Consider the following 21,610-nt stretch of genomic DNA (forward strand, 5'->3'; position numbering starts at 1 on the left):
ATTATCCAAAATTTATCAATAGAATTCTGTTTATGGCACAGCCAATCCAGCACTTACTACTTTGAGGATTTAAAAAAATTTAAAGGCACATTTTGAGGAAAAACTTGTATTTATCGATTCCTTGCAGATCACTTCTTTGTGAAGGTAGAACAGTCCTCTTCGAAGCAAAAAAGTCACTTTTTAAACCAGACATCTCTTTGATTTATATGTCTGATGCCGAAACTCTTGTACATGTACTCCTGGAGGTAGACAGAGCGATCCAAGAGGTAAACAGGTATAATTGTTGAATTAGTTTCCTAGGGCTGTTATAACAGAGTGTTACAGACTAGATGGCCTAAAATAACAGACATTTACTGTCTCAGTTCTGGAGGCTAGAAATCTGAAATCAAGGTGTCAGCAGGGCGGCTTCTCAAACTCTGGGTGGCAAGTTTCCTTCCCTCTTCTGACCTGCTGGTGGTGGCTGGCAGTCATTGGCTTTCCCTGACTTGTAACTCTATAGGTCTGGTCTCTGCCTCTGTCTTCATGTAGCATTCTCCCTGTATGTCTTCATATCATCTTCTCCCTGTGTGTATGTATGCATGTAATTTCCCCTATTTATAAGGACAGCAGTCTTCTTAGATTAGGGCCCACCCTAATGACCTTATTTTAATTTGGTTAAATCTGCAGAGACCCTATTTCCAAATAAGGTCACACTCTGAGGTACTAAGGGTTAGTACTTACACATAACTTTTTGCGGGGGACATAATTCAGCCCATAACAGGTATCTTTAAAGGAATTGAATTCCAGAACCTCAAATATTATATGTTTACTTTTCCTAAAATTGATGTAAAATCTCTGAATTTTAAAGAGGAGCTCTTTCATATCTATTCTTTGTTGGATGGATGGCTATTCAACTGCTGTGGTATTTACAAGTGACTCTTAAATACAGAGAACAAACTGAGGGTGGCTGGTAGGGGAGGGGAAAATTGGTGATGGGCGTTGAGGAGGGCACTTGTTGGGATGAGTCACTGGGTGTTGTAAGTAAGCCAATTTGACAACAAACTATATTTTAAAAAAAGGAAAAAAATGCTGTGGTATTTAGATTCCATTGTAAAGTGCTATAACATTTAAATTTTAATGGCAGTGTTTATAATCTGCTGGAAATTATATTTTTTCCAACCACTTAAGTCCATGATGAAAAACTTTAGGTATCAACTTAAAAATGTGTAAGGGTGGGGCGCCTGGGTGGCGCAGTCGGTTAAGCGTCCGACTTCAGCCAGGTCACGATCTCGCGGTCCGTGAGTTCGAGCCCCGCGTCGGGCTCTGGGCTGATGGCTCAGAGCCTGGAGCCTGTTTCCGATTCTGTGTCTCCCTCTCTCTCTGCCCCTCCCCCGTTCATGCTCTGGCTCTCTCTGTCCCAAAAATAAATAAATGTTGAAAAAAAAATTAAAAAAAAAATGTGTAAGGGAATATACCTAGTTGTAGAAAGCTACTTAAGGGAGTGTGTGAGCAAAATTTTTTGAAGACCCATTGGTCTAAAGCAGGGTTTCTCAACTTTGGGATTATTGATGTTTCAGATTAGGTAATTCTTTGTTGTGAGGAGCATGTTTTATGCATTGTAGGATGTTTAGGAGCATCCTTGGCCTCTACGCCCTAGGTGCCAGTAGCAGCTCCCCAGAGGTGACAACCAAAAGTGTCTTCAGACATTGGCAAATGTCCCCTGGGGAGCAAAATTGCTCTTGGTCATTGAAATAGAGTATAATGATCTCCTTTCAGTCAGTAATGTAGAATATATATTAGCATTTCAGACATTTGCTCATCTCAATTTTTTTAAAGCCTATTTATTTTGAGAGAGAGAGAGTGTGTGAAGAGAATGGGGGAGGGGCACAGAGAGAGGGAGACACAGAATCTGAAGCAGGCTCCAGGCTCTGAGCTGGCAGCACAGAGCCCGACACAGGGCTTGAACCCATGAATCGTGAGATCATGACCTGAGCCAAAGTCAAGGGTTGACACTTAACCGACTGAGCCATCCAGGTGCCTCTGCTAATCTCAATTTTGAGATATAGCTCTAGACATGACCTAATATGATAGATTTTCAAGAGATATCACCTAAGGGTATTGATAATAATTTATTCACTAAAGTCAATACATTTTATCCCAGTATCAAGGCATATATCCAAACAGCTATGTATAAATTGTCTATTAACTTTTGCCCCATCTCTGTAAATTAGAAGTCCTTGCTTGTATCTGAAGTCAAGAAATGGCTGTGTAGAAAGCCTCTATGTTTTGTAAAAGTTCTTTTTTTTAAAAAAATTATTTATTTATTTATTTTGAGAGAGAGAGAGAGAGAGCAAACAGAGGAGGGGCAAAGAGAGAGGGAAACAGAGGATCCGAGGCAGGCTCTGCACTGTCAGCCCAAAGCGGGGCTCAAACTCGTGAACCATGAGATCATGATCTGAGCTGAAATTGAGAGTCAGATGCTCAACCAACTGAGCCATCCAGGCACCCCTGTTTTGTAAAAGTTCTTATTGAGGACTTTCTCTGTGTTTCCCTTGGATCATGAACCAAACAAACCAAGTTCCCACGGTTGCTTAGAGGTGAATTGGAATGCTTTCTTTCAATTATATCACAAGAGCTCTATAAAGCTTTTTGTCTTAACTGCCAAGAAGCTCTGACCCAAATTTGTGGCCCAATTACAATGTCTTCTCTTTCTTGTTTCCTAGTAAAGTTGACCCTTGAACGGTGCAAGGGTTAGGGGAGCTGACCCCTGTGCAATAAAAAATCTGTGACTTTTGATTCCTCCAAAACTTAACTACTAATAGCCTACTGTTGACTGGAAGATTTATCAATAACAGTAGATTAACACACACTTTGTATATTATATTACTCTATACTGTATTCTTACATAAAGTAAGCTAGAGAAAAGGCTGTTATTAAAAATATTATAAGGAGGGGTGCCTGGGTGGCTCAGTCAGTTAAGTATCCGACTTTGGCTGAGGTCATGATCTTGCAGTTCATGAGTTCAAGCCCCACATCAGCTCCATGGTGACAGCTTGGAGCCTGGAGCCTGCTTCAGATTCTATGTCTCCCTTTCTATCTGCCCCTCCTCTGCTTGTGTTCTCTCTCTCTCTTAAAAATAAATAAACATTAAACTACATTTTAATAAAAAAAGTATCATAAGGAAAATATATTTTATAGTACTGTATTTATTGAAAACAAAATCCACATATAAGTATACCTGTGCAGTTCAAATCAGTGTTTTTCAAGAGTCAGCTGCATATTATTTCTTCACTCTCAACTCTTCCCTTCATTTTATTACTTTTTTTGCTTGTTTAAATGGTTCTCAGTTATACTGAATCTGTGGCTTTTATTTATTTATTTTTTTTTTAATTTTTTTTTTCAATGTTTATTTATTTTTGGGACAGAGAGAGACAGAGCATGAACGGGGGAGGGGCAGAGAGAGAGGGAGACACAGAATCGGAAACAGGCTCCAGGCTCTGAGCCATCAGCCCAGAGCCCGACGCGGGGCTCGAACTCACGGACCGCGAGATCGTGACCTGGCTGAAGTCGGACGCTTAACCGACTGCGCCACCCAGGCGCCCCAGAATCTGTGGCTTTTAGTGTAAGACCTTGTTTTGGAAATTTGAATACATTAAATAAATTAAGTTTATGGGTGACATAGTTTGAACTTTCAATAGCCCAACAAAAGTGTGCAAAGTCATTATACATTTTTTTCTAACGTCATTTTCTCAGTGTACTACTCTGGCCTAAAAAAGGACAATGATTTGTTGGAAATCATAAGATAATTATAATGTAGACAGAAAATGAATACCATTTTCCTCTCATGATAAAACTCTAGGTTCTCGTTTAGACTATTATATAATTCGATTTTCATTTTCTGAAAAAACAAAAACAAAAAGTGTAATTATTGATCCTAAACATAGAGATAAGCAATTACTGAAACTAGCCTAAAAACCTTAGTACCTTTTAATCAGGAATGGTGAAGGTGGAAAAGGCACTAACATTTAGCAAATAACTACACTATGCTGTGCTTTGTACTAGGCACTTTATATCATATTTAGTCCCCACAATAGTCCTATGACATAGATGATCTTGGTGCTATTTTTATCTACCAGGAACCCAAGGTTCTGAAAGAGGCAATGCACAGATAGGTTATTCCCATCCCAAAGTTCTTGCTCTTTACACAATGAGGCTATAAAGGTTTCAGGACAGTGTCTGCCTAGCACATAGTAAGCTCTGTAAGTATTACTTCCTCTTATTATGTCATCTGGGGTATAAGTAAAGATCAAAAATGTTAAATGCTGAAGTGGTATATTACATCAATTCCTGGAGGGAATAGAGAAACAAATACATTTAAAATAACCCAGGGGGGCACCTACCTGGCTCAGTCCATACAGCATGCAACTCTTTTATTTTTTAGAGAGAGAGAGACCACATAAGCAGGGGAGAGGGGCAGAGAGAGAGAGAGAGACAGAGAGAGACAGAATCTCAAGCAGGCTCCATGCTCAGTGCAGAGCTTGACCCGGGGCTCGATCCCATGACCCTGGGATCATGACCTGAGCTAAAATCAAGAGTCAGACAAGAGTCAAGAGCCTGGGGGCTCAGTCAGTTAAGCATCCAAGTTCAGCTCAGGTCATGACCTCATTTTTTGTGGGTTTAAGCCCTGAATCGGGCTCTGTGTTGACAGCTCAGATCCTGGACCCTGCTTCAGATTCTATTGTCTTCCTCTCTCTCTGTCTCTCCCCTGCTTGCACTCTGTCTCTCTCTCTTTCAAAAATTAAAAAAAATAAATAAAGAGTCAGACACTTAGCCAACTGAGCCACCAAGCGCCTCAGAGCATGCAACTCTTGATCTTGGGGTTATGAGTTCAAGCCCCACATTGGGCATAGAGATTACTTAATAAACAAATTAATTTTTAAAAATAGAATAAATAATCTATTTAGAATAAATGAAAATAATCTTAGTTTATGAAAACTGTCTTCTGCAAGAGTTGATATAAACTGGAAATACAAAATCAGATCATATTAAATTTAATGAATTACCCAATGAGTTACTAACAAAAATTTGAGAAGTATTCTTTACCCTACAGATAAAGTAAAGGGCAATAATACTGTGCAATTCTTGTCACCTTTGTCAGAGGTGAGAGATTAAAGTAGATGGGTCATGCATCTAACCCGATGTGACAATTCTTACATGTTTGTGTTAAGACCACTGTATCATATTATCCTTTATCTTGTACATGTATATATACATTTAGATATTCCTATCTAAAGTCTCATGTCAGATATTATATTGGGATGTGGTTTGTTATAATTTTATATTTTCTTGTGTTTTTTTGCTAGTCTTAAGCATAATCACATACCTTTCCTGCAGAGAAAAACACAGTGGTTCTTGCTTTTTTTTCTGCCTTTTAGTTCCTTGTTTTCCAGCACCCAACATAACTTGTAAGGATTTCAGTGGCAATGAAACACATTTTACTGGGAATGAAGTTGGTTTTCTCAAGCCTATATCTTGCCGAAATGTGTAAGTCTATTACTGAAGCTAAATGTTCAGATTACTTGCCTGTGTTGTATCTTGACTGCATGGTGTAAAGAGATAAAGAGCAATTTGTGGGGGAAAATCCAACACTAATATAATTTTTATGTCTATGTCAGAAAACCTCTATTTTGAGTGTATTTTGTTATATAAATACAATTGACCACCAAGTAAAGCATAGTAGTTCACTATGTGGAATAAATAAAGACTGTGAATAGCCTCATGCCATGTTATTTCGGTCAGTTTATGCCACTAAATGAGTTATGAAAAATTCTGTTTTTAAAATTTGGGGGGTTTCTAGAGTGCAAATAAGGGATCGTGTACCTGTAATAGTAAAAGAATGTTAATTATCAATCATTTGCATTTCAAGGGCATTTTGAAATTTTGTTTCATTCTTGGTAATAGGTATGGATGAGGAATGGTTAAAAAGCATTCAAAAGTTTGGGACATTAAGACAAATGGCTTTTATTTTGTTAAGAGTGTTCTTTATTTGTTTTTAAAAATTTCTTTAAATGTTTTTATTTTTGAGAGAGAGAGAGAGACAGCACAAGTGGCTGGTGGGGGGTGGGGAGTGCAGAGAAGGAGAGAGACACAGAATCCAAAGCAGTCTTCAGGCTCTGAGCTGTCAGCACAGAGCCTGATGTGGGGCTTGACTGCATGAGTCATGAAATCATGACCTGAGCTAAAGTCGGATGCTTAACCGACTGAACCACCCAGGCGCCCCAAGAGTGTTCTTTGTTTAAAGGACTTTTAAGTTTGCCTTTTATTTTTGCTTTGGTAAAGCTAACATTGTATTCTTCTATTTCTGCTTTGTACTAAAAACATGGTTTAGTTTCACCCATTTTTTTTTTTAATTTTTTTTTTTCCAACGTTTATTTTTGGGACAGAGAGAGACAGAGCATGAACGGGGGAGGGGCAGAGAGAGAGGGAGACACAGAATCCGAAACAGGCTCCAGGCTCTGAGCCATCAGCCCAGAGCCGACGCGGGGCTCGAACTCCTGGACCGCGAGATCGTGACCTGGCTGAAGTCAGACGCTTAACCGACTGAGCCACCCAGGCGCCCCGAGTTTCACCCATTTTTATTTAATTGGTGGCGCTATATTTTTACCTTTGAACTGTACATTGTTTTATTTGATGGCACCTATTTGCAGTTGTATCAAGGAATAACCACTGTTATTTCTTTCTTTCCTTTCCTTTTCTTTCTTTCTTTTCTTTCTTTCTTACTGTTTGGCTATTTCTACCAGTTCTATTAGAATTCCTAGAAATTATAGTAGAGTCTTATTTTTGACCCTACTTCACTGAGTTAATGAGGGGCTTTAGATTCTATCTTGCCGTGTAATCCTAAGTGAATCACTTAAACTTTTTTGGGTTTAAAGAATGCTCATTAGTAAAGTAAAAATTGCTAAAAGGATTTACTTCACAAGTACTTAGATATGGTTTAGCCAAGTTTTGAATTTATAGATTGATATTTGTACCATAAAAAATCCAAATGACAATTTATTAAGCATTGGTCCAAGATATCATAGATTATTAGTATAACAACTAAGAAAATCATCTATTGAGAACAGTTAACCACTCAGGTTGGATGTGGAAGTTTATATTACCTGTTATGGTAACACCACAATGGTCTGTTAATCAATTCCCAAATTAATTCTGATTTATTTTCAGTGTCTCTGGGTAGATTAGGCTCAGTGCAACTGAGCTATACTAGTCATGCTTACAAAACAGTGATGTCAGTGATAAGAAGAAATGTAATTATCAAGGAAACCAGATACTCGCAAGTATACTGGCCAACTTATTCCCCTCCTATAGTAAAATCTGCAGTTCCAAAATAGAATTCACTTAATGAGCATTGAATCAGAACAAGGGGAATTAAATTGATGGGTAATTTTAATGATCAGTCACAAAATTAAGATCAACTCATAAGTCATTTTTCTGTATCAGGATATTCAGTACATGTCTACCAAAGATCCAGCTCCCGGTCAGCTATTGAATGCTCACTGACAAATTCTTACTCATTGAGTGTTCCTTTTCCAGTTTACATATTTTCCTTCTACTCCTGTTACTCCTGTATATAATATTGATAGTTGATTAAAACTCCTATCTTAATATTGCAGATACAGTCGTTCTATAATGTATTCTCCAGCAACTAAAGTCTAGCAACCATGTCTGATGGATTACCAAGCCACACACCTATTTATACTGGCCAGCTATTTTAGCTGGAGCAGGCTAACTGCTGTAACAGATGTCTTTAGAATTTCAGTGGCTTAACGCAATAAAAGTTATTTCCCATTTACATCATGGTCCAAATGGTGTTGGCTTGGAGGTCTGGATGAGGTAAGGGGAGTGATTGTTGTTCTATGCAGCCATGCCGGAGCCTTGCTCCTTTCATCTTGTGGCTTTGCTTCCTCTAGTCCTCACAGTCCTTTCCATTCAGCCAGCAAGGGGGAAAGAGGAAAAGCAACCCCGTATAGGAGTATTTTATGGGCCAGATCTAGAAATGGCACACATCACTTGTGTCCTCATTACACTGGGCAAAACTCAGTTATGACTGCACTTAAGTTCAAGGTGGGATAGAATCTATAGCTTAGCTATACATCTGTGACCATAAGAGCAGTGTTTCAGAATAATTAGACAATGTCTGCTACACCACCCATTTTCAGATTATTCTTTAGGATGGTTTAATATATAGCTCATTGTGTTTCCAATTTCATTCCCCTTTCTAGCCAAGCTTTTTGAAAGGTATGTTCCTACAATACTTCCCTTTTATGAGTTTTTCTGTCTAATGTAAAGACAGTTTTTCTGTCTAAGCTTTTGGCCATGCTGAAATTTGCTGCTATATCAAATAGATCTTTATAATCCATATCTTAATCTTTCTACAGCATTTGGCATTCCCTTCTCTTAAAATATTTTCTTTCCTTGACTTTTGTATAAAGCACTCTTCTATTCCCTTTGATTCCTCTTCTTTTTTCTGTAAATCTTGATATCCCCAAGATTATATCCTTGGTCCTATTCTCTTTGTCATTCATTCCCCTCTTTGGCTTCTTTCACCATCTTTATGTGTATTAAAGTCCCAAACTGAATCTATCATCTTTTCCTTCAGATCATTTCCTCCTTTGTCTTAGTGTATGGCCCATGCTCTACTCAGTTTCTTAAGCTGAAACTTTGGAGTCATTCTTGACTTCTCCTTTTCCCTCATTTCCCACATTTAGCATGGTTACTTCTGCCTTAGTATTTCCCAATTTTGTTTACATTACTCTTCTAGTGCTACTGCCTAGTAGGTTATGGCTTGAGTTTCTTAAAAGCCGACTACTTTATTTCTCTACTTCTGGTCTGGTGCCCCATTCCAATGTAGATAGGACAACCACTGCCCTCAGCATAAAATCTGACATCCTTATAAGAACAGGATCTTTGGGCCATCTATCATCCCCCATCTTCCCCAAAATGTCCTAATTGTGAGTGAAATGCAAAAAATATAGGATTCTAAGCAGGAAATGGACATAATCAGATTTGATATTAAAGTGATAACTCCAGCTACTTCTCTGTTTATTTCTTTTTTGCAGCAAATCTCCTTCAAAGAGTTGTCTAATACTCCTGTACTTCAATTTTTTTCGTTCCAGGCTTTCTTAAGCCTGCTTTGTTTGGTCTTTTTCCTCTACCACATCACCAAAATTGTCCTTGCTGAGGTCACATCACCAAAATTGTCCTTGCTTAACTTCTCTTGACTAAATTTGGTGGTAAATTCTCAGCCATTACTTATGTGATCCATCAGTCACATTTGGCACAATTATCACTCTGTTCTCCTTAATACACAGTACTGTCTTTGCTTGACTTCCAAGATATTACACTCTTCTAGTTTAACTTCTTCCTCAATGTTAGCTCTTTCTCAGTCTCCTTTCCAGCTTTTTCTCTTCTTGGTCTCTTAATATTGGAGTATATCAAGGCCCATTCTGTGAATCTTTTTTTTTTTTTTGTCTATCTTTTCTTACATGGCAATATCCTGGTTTTAAATACTTGGTATATGCTTGTAACTCCCTAATTTATATCTCCAGCTCAGACTTCTTTTTCTAACTCTAGACTTGTAAATCTGACTGTCTTTTGGACAACTTAACTTGGATGTCTGAGAAACATCTCAAACTCACATGCCCAACAATGAAATCCTGAACATCCTTCCAAGGTGTAGTCTACCCTCAGCCTTACTCAACTCAGTTAATGCTTGTTTTATCCCTCTAGTTACTTAGGACAAAATCTTTAGCTTTATTCTTACTCCTTTCTTCTTTCATAACCCAAATTGAATACATCAGGAAATCCGGATATTGTACTTCAGAATATATCCAAAATCTGATCACTTCTCAGTGTTTCTTTTGCTATTACTCCAGGTCAAGCCACTATTAATTTTGATCTGGATTACAGCAAGAGCCTTCAGAGCCCTTTGTCTCTGTGGTAGTTGGAATTTGTTCAGCAAATTCATCCCTCTCAATCACTATTAACTGGGCAATGTATACTTTCCACTCTATTGATTTGGGGCTTGACCCTGTGATTGTATTTGGCCTGTGTAATGCTAGCCAGTATGAAACAAGCAGAGGCTTAAATGTGCTTGTGAGTTTTTGCTTTCCTCTTGAACCTTGGTGACATGCTCTGAAGAGAACTTGCCCCAGGTAAATGCTATACCTTCAGCCTGGGCCCTAGAAAAACTTAAGAGGAACTAATTTGAACTGATTTGAACTAGCCTGGATTTAAACTGAGCCAAACTTTAGCCTGAAGCAACATCTCCTGGCTGAAGCCACTCTACATCAGCTGAACCATAGCCAGCTGCAGTCTACAAGTATGAGAACAATTCCTTGTTGTAAGCCACAGAGATTTAGGGTGGTTTGTTATACAATGTTGTTGTGACAGTAACTCACAAGTACTCCCCTACAGTCAGTTTTCAGCACAGCAGCTAGAGTAATTATTGTAAAATCAAAATCAGATCATACCACATGTTTACTTAACATGCTATAGTAGCTTCCCATATCTTTCAAAGTAAAAACCAAAGTCTTTACAATGGTATTCAGGGCCATACATGATTTGCCGTTTTTGCCCCTTGTTATCCCTCTGACCTCAGCTCCTACTCTTCTGTTCTCTAATTCTGTTCCTACTATACTGGCCTCCTTTATAGTCTTCAAAACATGTCAGGTATGCTGTCCTTGCCACAGTGGTTACTTTTGCCTGGGGCTCTCTTCCCTTCCAGGTGTGTGGCTCACTAACTCACTGACTTCCCTCAGGTCTTTGTGCATATGCCCCCTTCTCAATGACGCCTACTCTTATTACCCTGTTTATATCTTATATCACCCTTGTCTGTATCCCTGGCAGTCTGAATTCCCTAAATGCCCTGCTCCACTTCTTTTTTCCATAGCATTTATGACTTTCTAACATAATATATGGTTTACTTTTAAAATACATTTATTTTTACTGCTTGCTGCCTGTAGATTGAAAGCTCTTTAGGGGCAAGGATCTTTGTTTCTTTTGTTTGTTAGTATATCCCAATAGCCCAGCATAATGCCTGGCATGCAGTAACCACCCAAAAGGCATTAAGTAAATGAATGAATGGATGAACAAATTAACAAATAAGTATTAATTAATAGTTTTACTTCCTGAAATGTCTACATGTTGAGAATGCATGTATATAACACTCAGGTTCTAATTTTGTACAGAAATGGCTATTCATACAAAGTGGCAGTTGCACTATCTCTTTTTCTTGGATGGTTGGGAGCCGATCGGTTTTACCTTGGATACCCTGCCTTGGGTGAGTATGTTTCATCAAAAAAAAAAAAAAATCCTTGTGAAACCTGTACGGTAGGTAAATGTACCTATTCTTATAGATTAAATCTCTGCATACTATTAATAGTTACACGTTCCAACTAACTGGAGTTGAATAGTTAATGTTCTTCTGTGAATATAGAGCTAGCTCTACAATTCAGCTTGGGTAAGAAATATTGACCTCTCCTGTATTTTCATCTTTTTGAAAACACACAACATAGTATAGGTACTTCCTGTCATTGCTAGTACTGGGCAACATGGTAGACATTTAATAAATCTTTTATGAGTAAATGCATATCCCTTCTATCCCTCTAAAAATATTTGCCTTCTACCTGAACCTCTGTCAGTGTTCCCTTGAGAATAGAAACGACTTCTTTTCAGGAGACGTTGGGATTGCAACTCCAGCTACCGGCATGAGCTGGTGTAGAACCTGACTTTTAGTACCCTTAGCATCCCCCTTATATGTTCCTTATAGCCATAATCTTCCCATTTACCCTAGTTACTAATGCTTATGCAAACTGTATACATTTGATGATAGCTTTTGTTTGAACAATACTTTTATATACCTACCCTTATTTAAACCTTACAGCTCTCAGACTTTATCAACCTCTTTAAATCTTCTTTACCAGGTAGGGAAATTGTCACCAGAGAGGTTAAGGGATTTACTCACTCTAGAGGCCTTGCTTTATTCTGTGACACATTTGTTGTTATCGTCCTTGTTTTATGGATAGGGAAATTGTCATGAGATTAAGAGATTTACCCAAGGACGCTCAGCTAGTGACCTGAATTTGAACCTAAATTTTCTGACCCAAGAGATCATACTTTATTTACTGTAGTACTCTGATTCTTTATTAGCCCTGTACTGAGAAAAATTTAAAGTTTCTGAATGCTCTACTTTCCAGCTAGCAAGGCTAATCTTATTCTTTCCATGTTGCTACCCACCAGAGATCAAAGAGGAATCTTTATTGTGGTATTAGTGGGAAGTATGTTTCTGATAGCCTTACTTGGAACTGGACAAATTTGTCCAGTTAGTAGACATTTATTCAACATTCACTACCTGTGAAGTAAGTGCGTGCTCTGGAAATAATGATGAAGATCACAGTTCTCATTGGCTAAGACCATATAAAATCATATAATCTTCATAGAAGGCCTCAGAGTTGTTAAAATAACAACCCTTTAGCCTAACTTTATTTTTAGATGATGGATGGACAGATGGATGGACAAAAGGAAGGATGGGTAGTTGGACAGAGAAACTAGATTCATAGTGAGAAAATAAAATGATATGGTGATGGTAAGAATACACCTGAAGCCTTCTGCCTTTATCCTTGTATTTTCTTTGCTTTTTTTTTTTAAGTTTATTTATTTTGAGAGAGAGAGAGAGGACGAGCTAGAGAGGGGCAGAGAGAGAAGGGGACAGAGGATCTGAAGCAGGCAGTATGCTGACAGCAGAGAGCCTCATGCAGGGCTCGAACTCATGAACTGGGAGGTCATGACCTGAGCCAAAGTTAGGTGCTTAGCTGACTAAGCCACCCGGGTGCCCCCTCCTTGTATTTCCTTCTATGTTTTCTTTAAAAAAAAAAAAAAAAAAAAAGGTTTTAAATTTTTATTTATTTATTTTTGAGAGAGAGAGAGTGCATGTGCAAACATGAGCAGAGGAGAGGGAGAGAGAGAATCCCAAGCAGGCTCCGTGTTGTCAACACAGAGCCCAATGTGGGGCAACACAGGGCTCGATCTCACCAACTGTGAGATCGTGACCTGAGCTGAAACCAAGAATTGGACACTTAACCAACTGAGCCACCCATGTGCCTGTCTTCTATGTTGTCTTTAAGAAGATGAAATTGTATAGGACTACGTGGGTGGTTCAGTCAATTAAGCATCTCTTGGTTTCGGCTCAGGTCATGATCTCACGGTGAGTTCAAGCCCTGCATTGGACTCTGTGCTGACAGCACAGAGCATGCTTGGGATTCTCTCTTTCCCTCTCTCTCTGGTCCTCCCCCACTCTCTCTCTCAAAATAAATAAACTTTCAAAAAAAACTTTTTTAAAAAGACAGAATTATATATATATATTTTGTAAAGATTTCTAACTTTCAGAAAGTTTTTAAAAAGTTAGGAGGGAAGGAGAAACGCTGTTCTTTACAACCGTTTATTCTGTGATGATTTCGAAGTCTATTTTAAATTTTAAATATTTGGCCTAACAAGTGACTTTTTGGTTTTTTGTGATGTGTGTTGGATGAGCTGTCATGTCATATGTGTAAGTTAATGTTTTTTTCTTACTGCAGCACATAATATGTTGGTATGTATATTGTGAATTTTTCTTCCTGCAAAGTAAAATTCTAGGTAAAGCTCCGTATAAAGCTCTGTATAGTGAATATTAGTTTCCTGCCAGGAGCTGCCTTTCTCTGGCCACTGCTCTTCCAATCTATTATTAGGTCAGTCAAAGAGAACCTTTCCATTGGAGGCTGAGATTCCATAAACTTGCAGGTGTAATTTTTTTTAAATTTATTTGTTTTTGAGAGAGAGAGAGAAAGTGAGAGAGAGTGAGCAGAGGAGGGGCAGAGAGAAAGGGAGAGAGAATTCTAAGCCAACTTCACACTGTCAGCACAGAGCCTGATGCAGGGCTCCATCCCACAACCCTGGGATCATGACCTGACCTTAAATCAAGAGCCAGATGTTCAACCGACTGAGCCACCCAAGCACCGTGCGAGTGTAATTTTTAACATTCGATGTTATGCTTCAGCATAAAAGGTTTTTTTTTTAATCTTTAAATAACTTACTTTATTATCACAACAATTTTTGTGTGTTCATTAGTTCAACAAATATTTTGACTGTTGGCTTAAGATAGAACTTTCTCAAGATTGTTGTCTGTCACTTCTTATTCGTCTGCTTTTCAGCTTCTGAGTTTTTGTTGTTATTGTCTTATCTTTTATTTTCTTTATTCTATTGGGTTTTTGGACTTTAAAAATTCCTTGCCATCTTTTAGTGGGATCTTGGAGAGGAGCTAAGTGGGCATGTCAAATTCATGATCTTTAACTGAAAATCCTCTTATCTCTGTAAGCATTCAAACATTTTTATTGTATCTTACTTGCATTTAAGCTGTCTTAATGTTAAGGATTTTGATATGTTTTATCAACTAATCTAATCTAATATGTAAAGTAATAATGTTTTTGAATTTTAAAATATTAAAAATTTTTAATTTTAATTTTTACTAAGAATCCAGGGTTAAAGATTTTTGGTATTTTTGAATAAAATGATTACCATTAAAAAAATTCTGGGGCGCCTGGGTGGCGCAGTCGGTTAAGCGTCCGACTTCAGCCAGGTCACGATCTCGCGGTCCGTGAGTTCGAGCCCCGCGTCAGGCTCTGGGCTGATGGCTCAGAGCCTGGAGCCTGTTTCCGATTCTGTGTCTCCCTCTCTCTCTCTGCCCCTCCCCCGTTCATGCTCTGTCTCTCTCTGTCCCAAAAATAAATAAACGTTGAAAAAAAAAATTAAAAAAAAAAATTCTTAGCTGTATAGTATGTTGACTGACATGAAAATAGTTATAGATAAAGTCTAAAATTATATTTTTCTTATAATCTTATTTAATCTTCATGGTTATAAAAGCATTGGTAGCTTTTTAAAATACTTCCTCAATACCATTTATGATCATTGGAATTTTATTTTATTTTATTTTATTTTATTTTATTTTTTAATTTAATGTTTATTTATTTTTGAGAGACCGAGAGAGACACAGTGTGAGTGGGGGAGGGGCAGAGAGAGAGAGAGAGAAAGACACAGAATCTGAAAAGGCTCCAGGCTCTGAGTTGTCAGCACAGAGCCCGACGCGGGGCTCGAACTCACAAGCTGTGAGATTATGACCTGAGCTGAAGTCGGACGCTCAACCGACTGAGCCACCCAGGTGCCCCAATCATTGGAATTTTATAAGACAGAATAAATAATGTAAATCATGCAATATGAAATCTGCTTTTACTAAGTAATTTAGTGTTAAATGTGATACTTCATTATATAAATTTTACTTCAGGAATAGACAAGGGAAATTTGTTGTGGGGGTGAGCTTGAGTAAAATTTCATAAGATCTAAAAATTCATTTAAGGAAAATTTTCAGATATTTCAAATTCCTTTTTAGCTCATGACTAACTTTATGTATAGCTTTATTATCTTTAATTGATTTATTCCTCAGTATACCAGTGCTACATTAGCTGGAAACTTTTTTTTTTATAATGAAACCTTAGTTTTTATTTTTATTTATTTATTTATTTTTATTTTAGAAAGAGAGAGAGCAGGAGCAGAGAGAGGCAGAGGAAGAGAGAGAGAGAAAATCTTAAGCAGGCTCCACACTCAACTCAGAGCTCAATGCTGGGCCGGGCTTGATCCCACAATCCTGGGATCATAACCTTAGCCAAAATCAAAAGTCAGATGCTCAACCGACTGAGCCACCCAGGCACCCTGAAATCTTATTTTTCTAATAGCATTCGGCCTTTGTATTCTTAATTGTTTTTAATGTTTATTTATTTTGAGAGAGAGAGGGTGTGAGCAGGGGAGGGGCAGAGAGAGGGAGACAGAATTCAAAGCAGGCTCCAGGCTCCAGGCTATCAGCACAGAGCCTGATGCAGGGCTCGAACGCACGGACCACGAAAACATGACCTGTGCCAAAGTCAGATACCTAACCGACTGAGCCACCCAGGTGCCCCATCTGTCTTTGTATTCTTAACTGTAACATCTGTCATTTTTTTATATGGAATAACTAGCATATTTTGTTTTGCCCATCTGTAGCATTAAACTGTTATGGATTCTCAAAGATAATAGCTCTTTTGAAGCAGTTAACAGGAGAGATACTCTTTTCACAGTGGTATTCCTTTTAAAATGTAAATGTTTTCTTATTATGAGAATAACAAAGTGTCTTTAAGCCCAAATCTTAAAAATCTTTGCTTAATTATTCCTTTTTTTTTTTTTTAATTTGAAGTTACCAGTCTGGACTAGTATATAATATCCACAGATCATAGGACAAATAAAGGGATTTGTAGGTTAGATTGTTCTAAGATTTGAAAACTCTCCTTTATAGGTACAGACACAAAAAGAATAATGATAGCTAATTACCAAATCATAGAACACCTGTGGTTTGGCAAATAGCAACTTCAATACGAAATAATCTGCATTCTGTAAAACAGTTATGCAGAGAACAGTGTTTGCAAGACTCACCCGTAATAAAAGAAAAAATACTAAAAATATTCTTAAATACTCAAAATTAATTTCTGTTCTTTTTATTTTATACCCAAATCCTTTTGTTGCATTCATGTTTTTATTTATTTATTTATTTATTTATTTATTTATTTTTAGTTTTTTTTCTTTTTTTTTTTAATTTTTTTTTTTTAACGTTTATTTATTTTTGAGACAGAGAGAGACAGAGCATGAACAGGGGAGGGGCAGAGAGAGAGGGAGACACAGAATCTGAAACAGGCTCCAGGCTCTGAGCTGTCAGCACAGAGCCTGACGCGGGGCTCGAACTCACGGACCGTGAGACCATGACCTGAGCCGAAGTCAGATGCTTAACCAACCAAGCCACCCAGGCGCCCCTGCATTCATGTTTTTAAAATATAATATTTGGGTTACTAAAGTATAAATAAAATACACTCAACATGAGCTTTATGAATATAATCTGTCAGCATAATCTTTTTGAAAGAATATAATGGTAATGGTTCAGGATAAAAATGGATCCTTCTTGATTAGAAACACTTTTATTTGGAATTTTAAAATAGTTTTTAAAATCTAAAATTGATACTCCTTTTCACAATAAGAAATTAGTAAATAAGGTCTGCACAAAGAGACCTAACACTTTTTTTATTTGGGGGAAAAAAGGCAATCAAGTTTTGGTAGTTCACAGATACCTCACTTTTTAAAAAACTGGTATTATGCTCAAAATAATGAAATCTACAAGAGTAATGGTTTGTATTGATTTTGATAACTGCTGTTTAGAATATATGCTACTTTGTGTTCTGATCAGCGTTTGGTTGCAAATAAGATAATTTACTATTGATATAGTTTGTTCCTTCAGTAATCACATTGACTAGGCATGGGAATGACACAGCACTGATTTCCAGTTGCTTACGAAAGGATAGGAGAAGACAGATAAATAAGAATATATAATGAGTCATACCATGGGCTATGTGCTATGCTGAAAGTTAAGGGCAGGGCTGGGAGCATCTAGGAATAGTATTAAATTCATCCTGGCGGCATTAGCGAAGACTTTCTAGAGGTTTCAAACAACTCTTAGAGCTAGATGATTGGGAATAGAAGGTGTGCAGAGGAGGACTCAAGGCAGAGAGTAGTGCAGCACATATAAATGCAGAGATGAATGAGAAAACTATGAGTGCACAGCACATTGGAAGAGGACTTTGGGTAGTTTGGTAGTAACATAGGCAGAAGGAATTTACAAGATATGAGACTAGGTTAGATGATCCTATTATAAAGAACGTAGGGGCACCTGGGTAGCTCAGTTGGTTGTGTCTGACTTCGGCTCAGGTCATAATCTCACTGTCAGTGAGTTTGAACCCCACGTCGGGCTCTGTGCTGACAGCTCAGAGCCTGGAGCCTGTTTCAGATTCTGTGTCTCCCTCTGTCTCTGCCCCTCCCCCACTCATGCGCGCGCACGCTCTCTCTCTTTCTCTGTCAAAAGTAAATAAACGTTTAAAAAAATGGGGGCGCCTGGGTGGTGCAGTCGGTTAAGCATCCGACTTCAGCCAGGTCACGATCTCGCGGTCCGTGAGTTCGAGCCCTGCGTCAGGCTCTGGGCTGATGGCTCAGAGCCTGGAGCCTGTTTCTGATTCTGTGTCTCCCTCTCTCTCTCTGCCCCTCCCCTGTTCATGCTCTGTCTCTCTCTGTCCCAAAAATAAATAAACGTTGAAAAAAAAATTTTAAGAAAAAAAAAATGTAGATTTATGCTGTATACATTTCTCAATTGATAATAATCATAGTGGTAACAGAAGTAATGACTGGGCTAACATTTCAGATGTTTGCCATGTGTCATGTATTAATCTGAGTCTTTACTTTTTCTCATTATCTCTTTTAACCTTCAGTGTCCTTCCTATCTTATTTTCATAAAATATTTTTATATTTGGAAAACTAAAGTTTAAAGTAGCAGTATTAGCAATTTCCTTTAGTAAACTTAACCCTTGTGTTAAATTTACAGAAATAGATGAACCATAGCTAATATTATAGGTTTGGATTTGAAGTGAAACAAGATGTAAATCACTGTAATGATTTTAAACTTTCTTTTTCTTTTTAATTTTTTTTAATGTTTTTTTCTGAAAGAAAGAGAGAGACAGAGCACGAGTGGGGGAGGGGCAGAGAGAGGGAGACACAGAATCTGAAGCAGGCTCCAGGTTCTGAGCTGTCAGCACAGAGCCCTACACGGGGCTCAAACCCACAAACCGCGAGATAATGACCTGAGCTAAAGTTGGATGCTTAAGTGACTGAGCCAACCAGGTGCCCTTGTGATGATTTTAAACTTTCAAAAAAAATTTTTTTAATAGTTAACTTCGTTCCTTAATTTTTAAAGCAGCTTTATTGAGGTATACATGACATACATTAAAATGCACATACCTTGGTTGGCTCAGTCAGTTAAGCGTCTGGTTAAGCATCCAACTCTTGGTTTCGCTCAGGACACGATTTCACAGTAGGTAAGAATGAGCCCCATGTTAGGCTCTGCACTGACAGCATGGAGCCTGCTTGGGATTCTCTCTCTCTCTCTCTCTCTCTCTCTCTCTCTCTCTCTCTGTCTTTGTCTCTCTGTCTCTCTTGCTCTATGCCCCTCTTCCCACTCTCTCTCTCTCAAATAAATAAACATTAAAAATGCACATATCTTAAATGTACACTTTGATAAGTTAGACATATGTGTACACCTTTGAAACAATCCCTCATAATCAAGATAATGACCATATATGTCACTACCCAGAGCATCCTCATGCCCATTTGTAATCTCTGGCCCCTCTTGTCCTGCTCTTTATAAAACAAACATTCATCTACTTTCTGTTGCTGTAGGTTAGTTTGCAGATATTTTAAATACTTAAGTATCATATTGGATCTGTTCTATAGTTTCTTTATTTTTTTTGCATATATCCTTTTATTTTTTTAATTAAAAAAAATTTTTTTTTAATTTACATCCAAATTAGTTAGCATAGAGTGCAACAATGATTTCAGGAGTAGATTCCTTAGTGCCCCTCACCCATTTAGCCCATCCCCCCCTCATACACCCCCTCCAGTAACCCTCTGTTTGTTCTCCATATTTATGAGTCTCTTCTGTTTTGTCTCCCTCCCTGTTTTTATATTATTTTCATTCCCCTTCCCTTATGTTCATCTGTTTTGTCTCTTAAAGTCCTCATATGTGTGAAGTCATATGATTTTTGTCTTTCTCTGACTAATTTCACTTAGCATAATACCCTCCATTTCCATCCACGTAGTTGCAAATGGTAAGATTTTGTTCTTTTTGATTGCTGGGTAATACTCCATTGTATATATATACCACATCTTCTTTATCCATTCATCCATCGATGGACATTTGGGCTCTTTGCATACTTTGGCTTGCACACACAATGTCGTGTGGCTTACATACACACATTTCCATACACAATGTTGATAGTGCTGCTATAAACATTGGGGTGCATGTGTCTCTTCAAAACAGCACATCTGTATCCCTTGGATAAATGCCTAGTAGTGCAATTGCTGGGTCGTAGGGTAGTTCTATTTTTAGTTTTTTGAGGAACCTCCATACTGTTTTCCAGAGTGGCTGCACCAGCTTGCATTGCCATGTTCTATAGTTTCTTTAAATGTGTTACTTTAGAAGTAGGTGACACTCACCAAAGTTTCAAACACACATATCATTCCCTTATCTAATACTTTATCTGAACAGGAACCTCTCATGTTCATTCTTCTGAAGAACCCTTAAGTAGGGATTCAGCAGCAGAATATCAAGATTTTCATGAACTCATTATCGTTCTCTCTTTTGAGTGTTGTCCCATCACTTTGCCAATAAATATATTTTACATCATTGTTTTAAACAGCTGCATAATACTCTCTCCTATTACTAGGTGTACCTTGATTTTCTGAGGCAGTTCCTCCCTGTTAAACATTTAGATTGTTTCTAGTTTTTTGATAGTCATAAAAGAAATATTTATCAGACTTTTACTGTCTGTCAGGTACTGTTCAAGGAATCGATAAGGACTCTGCCTTTAGGAATTTACATGGCAGTGGAAGAAAGAGAATGAATGAAAACCAACAAATGAGGCCGTTACAGATTTTTAATTGGCACCAAGAAGGCGATAAATAAGGGAGATGTGGCAGGAAGCAGCATGCAGCTTTAGACAGACAGGTTAGGAAGACTGCTCTGAAGAAGTCGCCTGAGAAATGACAAGAGCTACAGAACATTGTTGGAAGAAGTCATGACAAGAGTAAAGGATCTGACATGGTTATGTTTTCTTCATAGAGTAGCAATTAATTAAAGAGAAACTTTTCTCAGACCGTTCTTGACGTTAATCTTTTTATAAGAAAATTAAAAGAAAGGAACCTCTATGGTACTTCCAAATTTACACTAAAATGCTACATGAAGAGGGACGCATTTCAGAAATATAATGAATAAGTGAATGGATAAAATATACCAAGTCAGTGGATCAAGTTCCCTGGGCAACTATAATAAAACATAACTAATGAATAAAATAATTTAAGGAGTTGTTATATAAGATAATGGCTAAAAAGTTAGAGGTCTTTAGGAAACAGAAAAGCTGAGACCATTTATCCATTCATGTAACAAATATTGAACATCCTCCCTGTGATATGATGTAATGCTGTAGGTACTAAGGACACAAGAGTAAATAAAACAGATAAAAGACCGTCCTTTGATGGGACTTCTATGAGACAAAGACGGAACATAACAACTGTTTTGAAGAAAACTAAAAGCATAATTTTATATAATCTATATATTTTAGTAGTTTTAAAATTATTTCCAACATGTGTTATCTTAGTACTTAAACACTATTCTGCTGTATGTCCAATTGTCTAATACTAAAAAGGGAGAAATAATCATGTAATGTACCTACATATTTCAGTCTTATTTGTGTATTTCCAAATTGTGTGCAGGAGGTGATCTCATCCACTCTTGTGATTTTAGCTGGCATCTATTTGTAGTTGATACTTAGAACTACCCTTTCACGAAAAGTCTTGTTTCCTACCATTTTTATATCTCAAATGCAATGTCTGGAAAGCAATTTAAGTTTAAATATAGAAGAGA

At 37.6% G+C, this 21,610-nt stretch overlaps 1 protein-coding gene across 1 annotated transcript in view; it reads left to right on the plus strand.

Moving 5' to 3' along the window:
* TM2D1 (TM2 domain containing 1) overlaps positions 1-21,610 on the plus strand; it is a 52,241-nt gene that overhangs the window by 11,250 nt on the left and 19,381 nt on the right. Inside the window, exons 3-4 of the mRNA XM_047871905.1 lie at positions 5,415-5,523; positions 11,229-11,320. Of these exons, the coding sequence (XP_047727861.1) occupies positions 5,415-5,523; positions 11,229-11,320 (201 nt within the window). The remainder of the gene's footprint in view (positions 1-5,414; positions 5,524-11,228; positions 11,321-21,610) is intronic.

Source organism: Prionailurus viverrinus, chromosome C1 (genome assembly GCF_022837055.1).
Source record: "Prionailurus viverrinus isolate Anna chromosome C1, UM_Priviv_1.0, whole genome shotgun sequence".
Classification (NCBI taxonomy): Eukaryota; Metazoa; Chordata; class Mammalia; order Carnivora; family Felidae; genus Prionailurus; species Prionailurus viverrinus.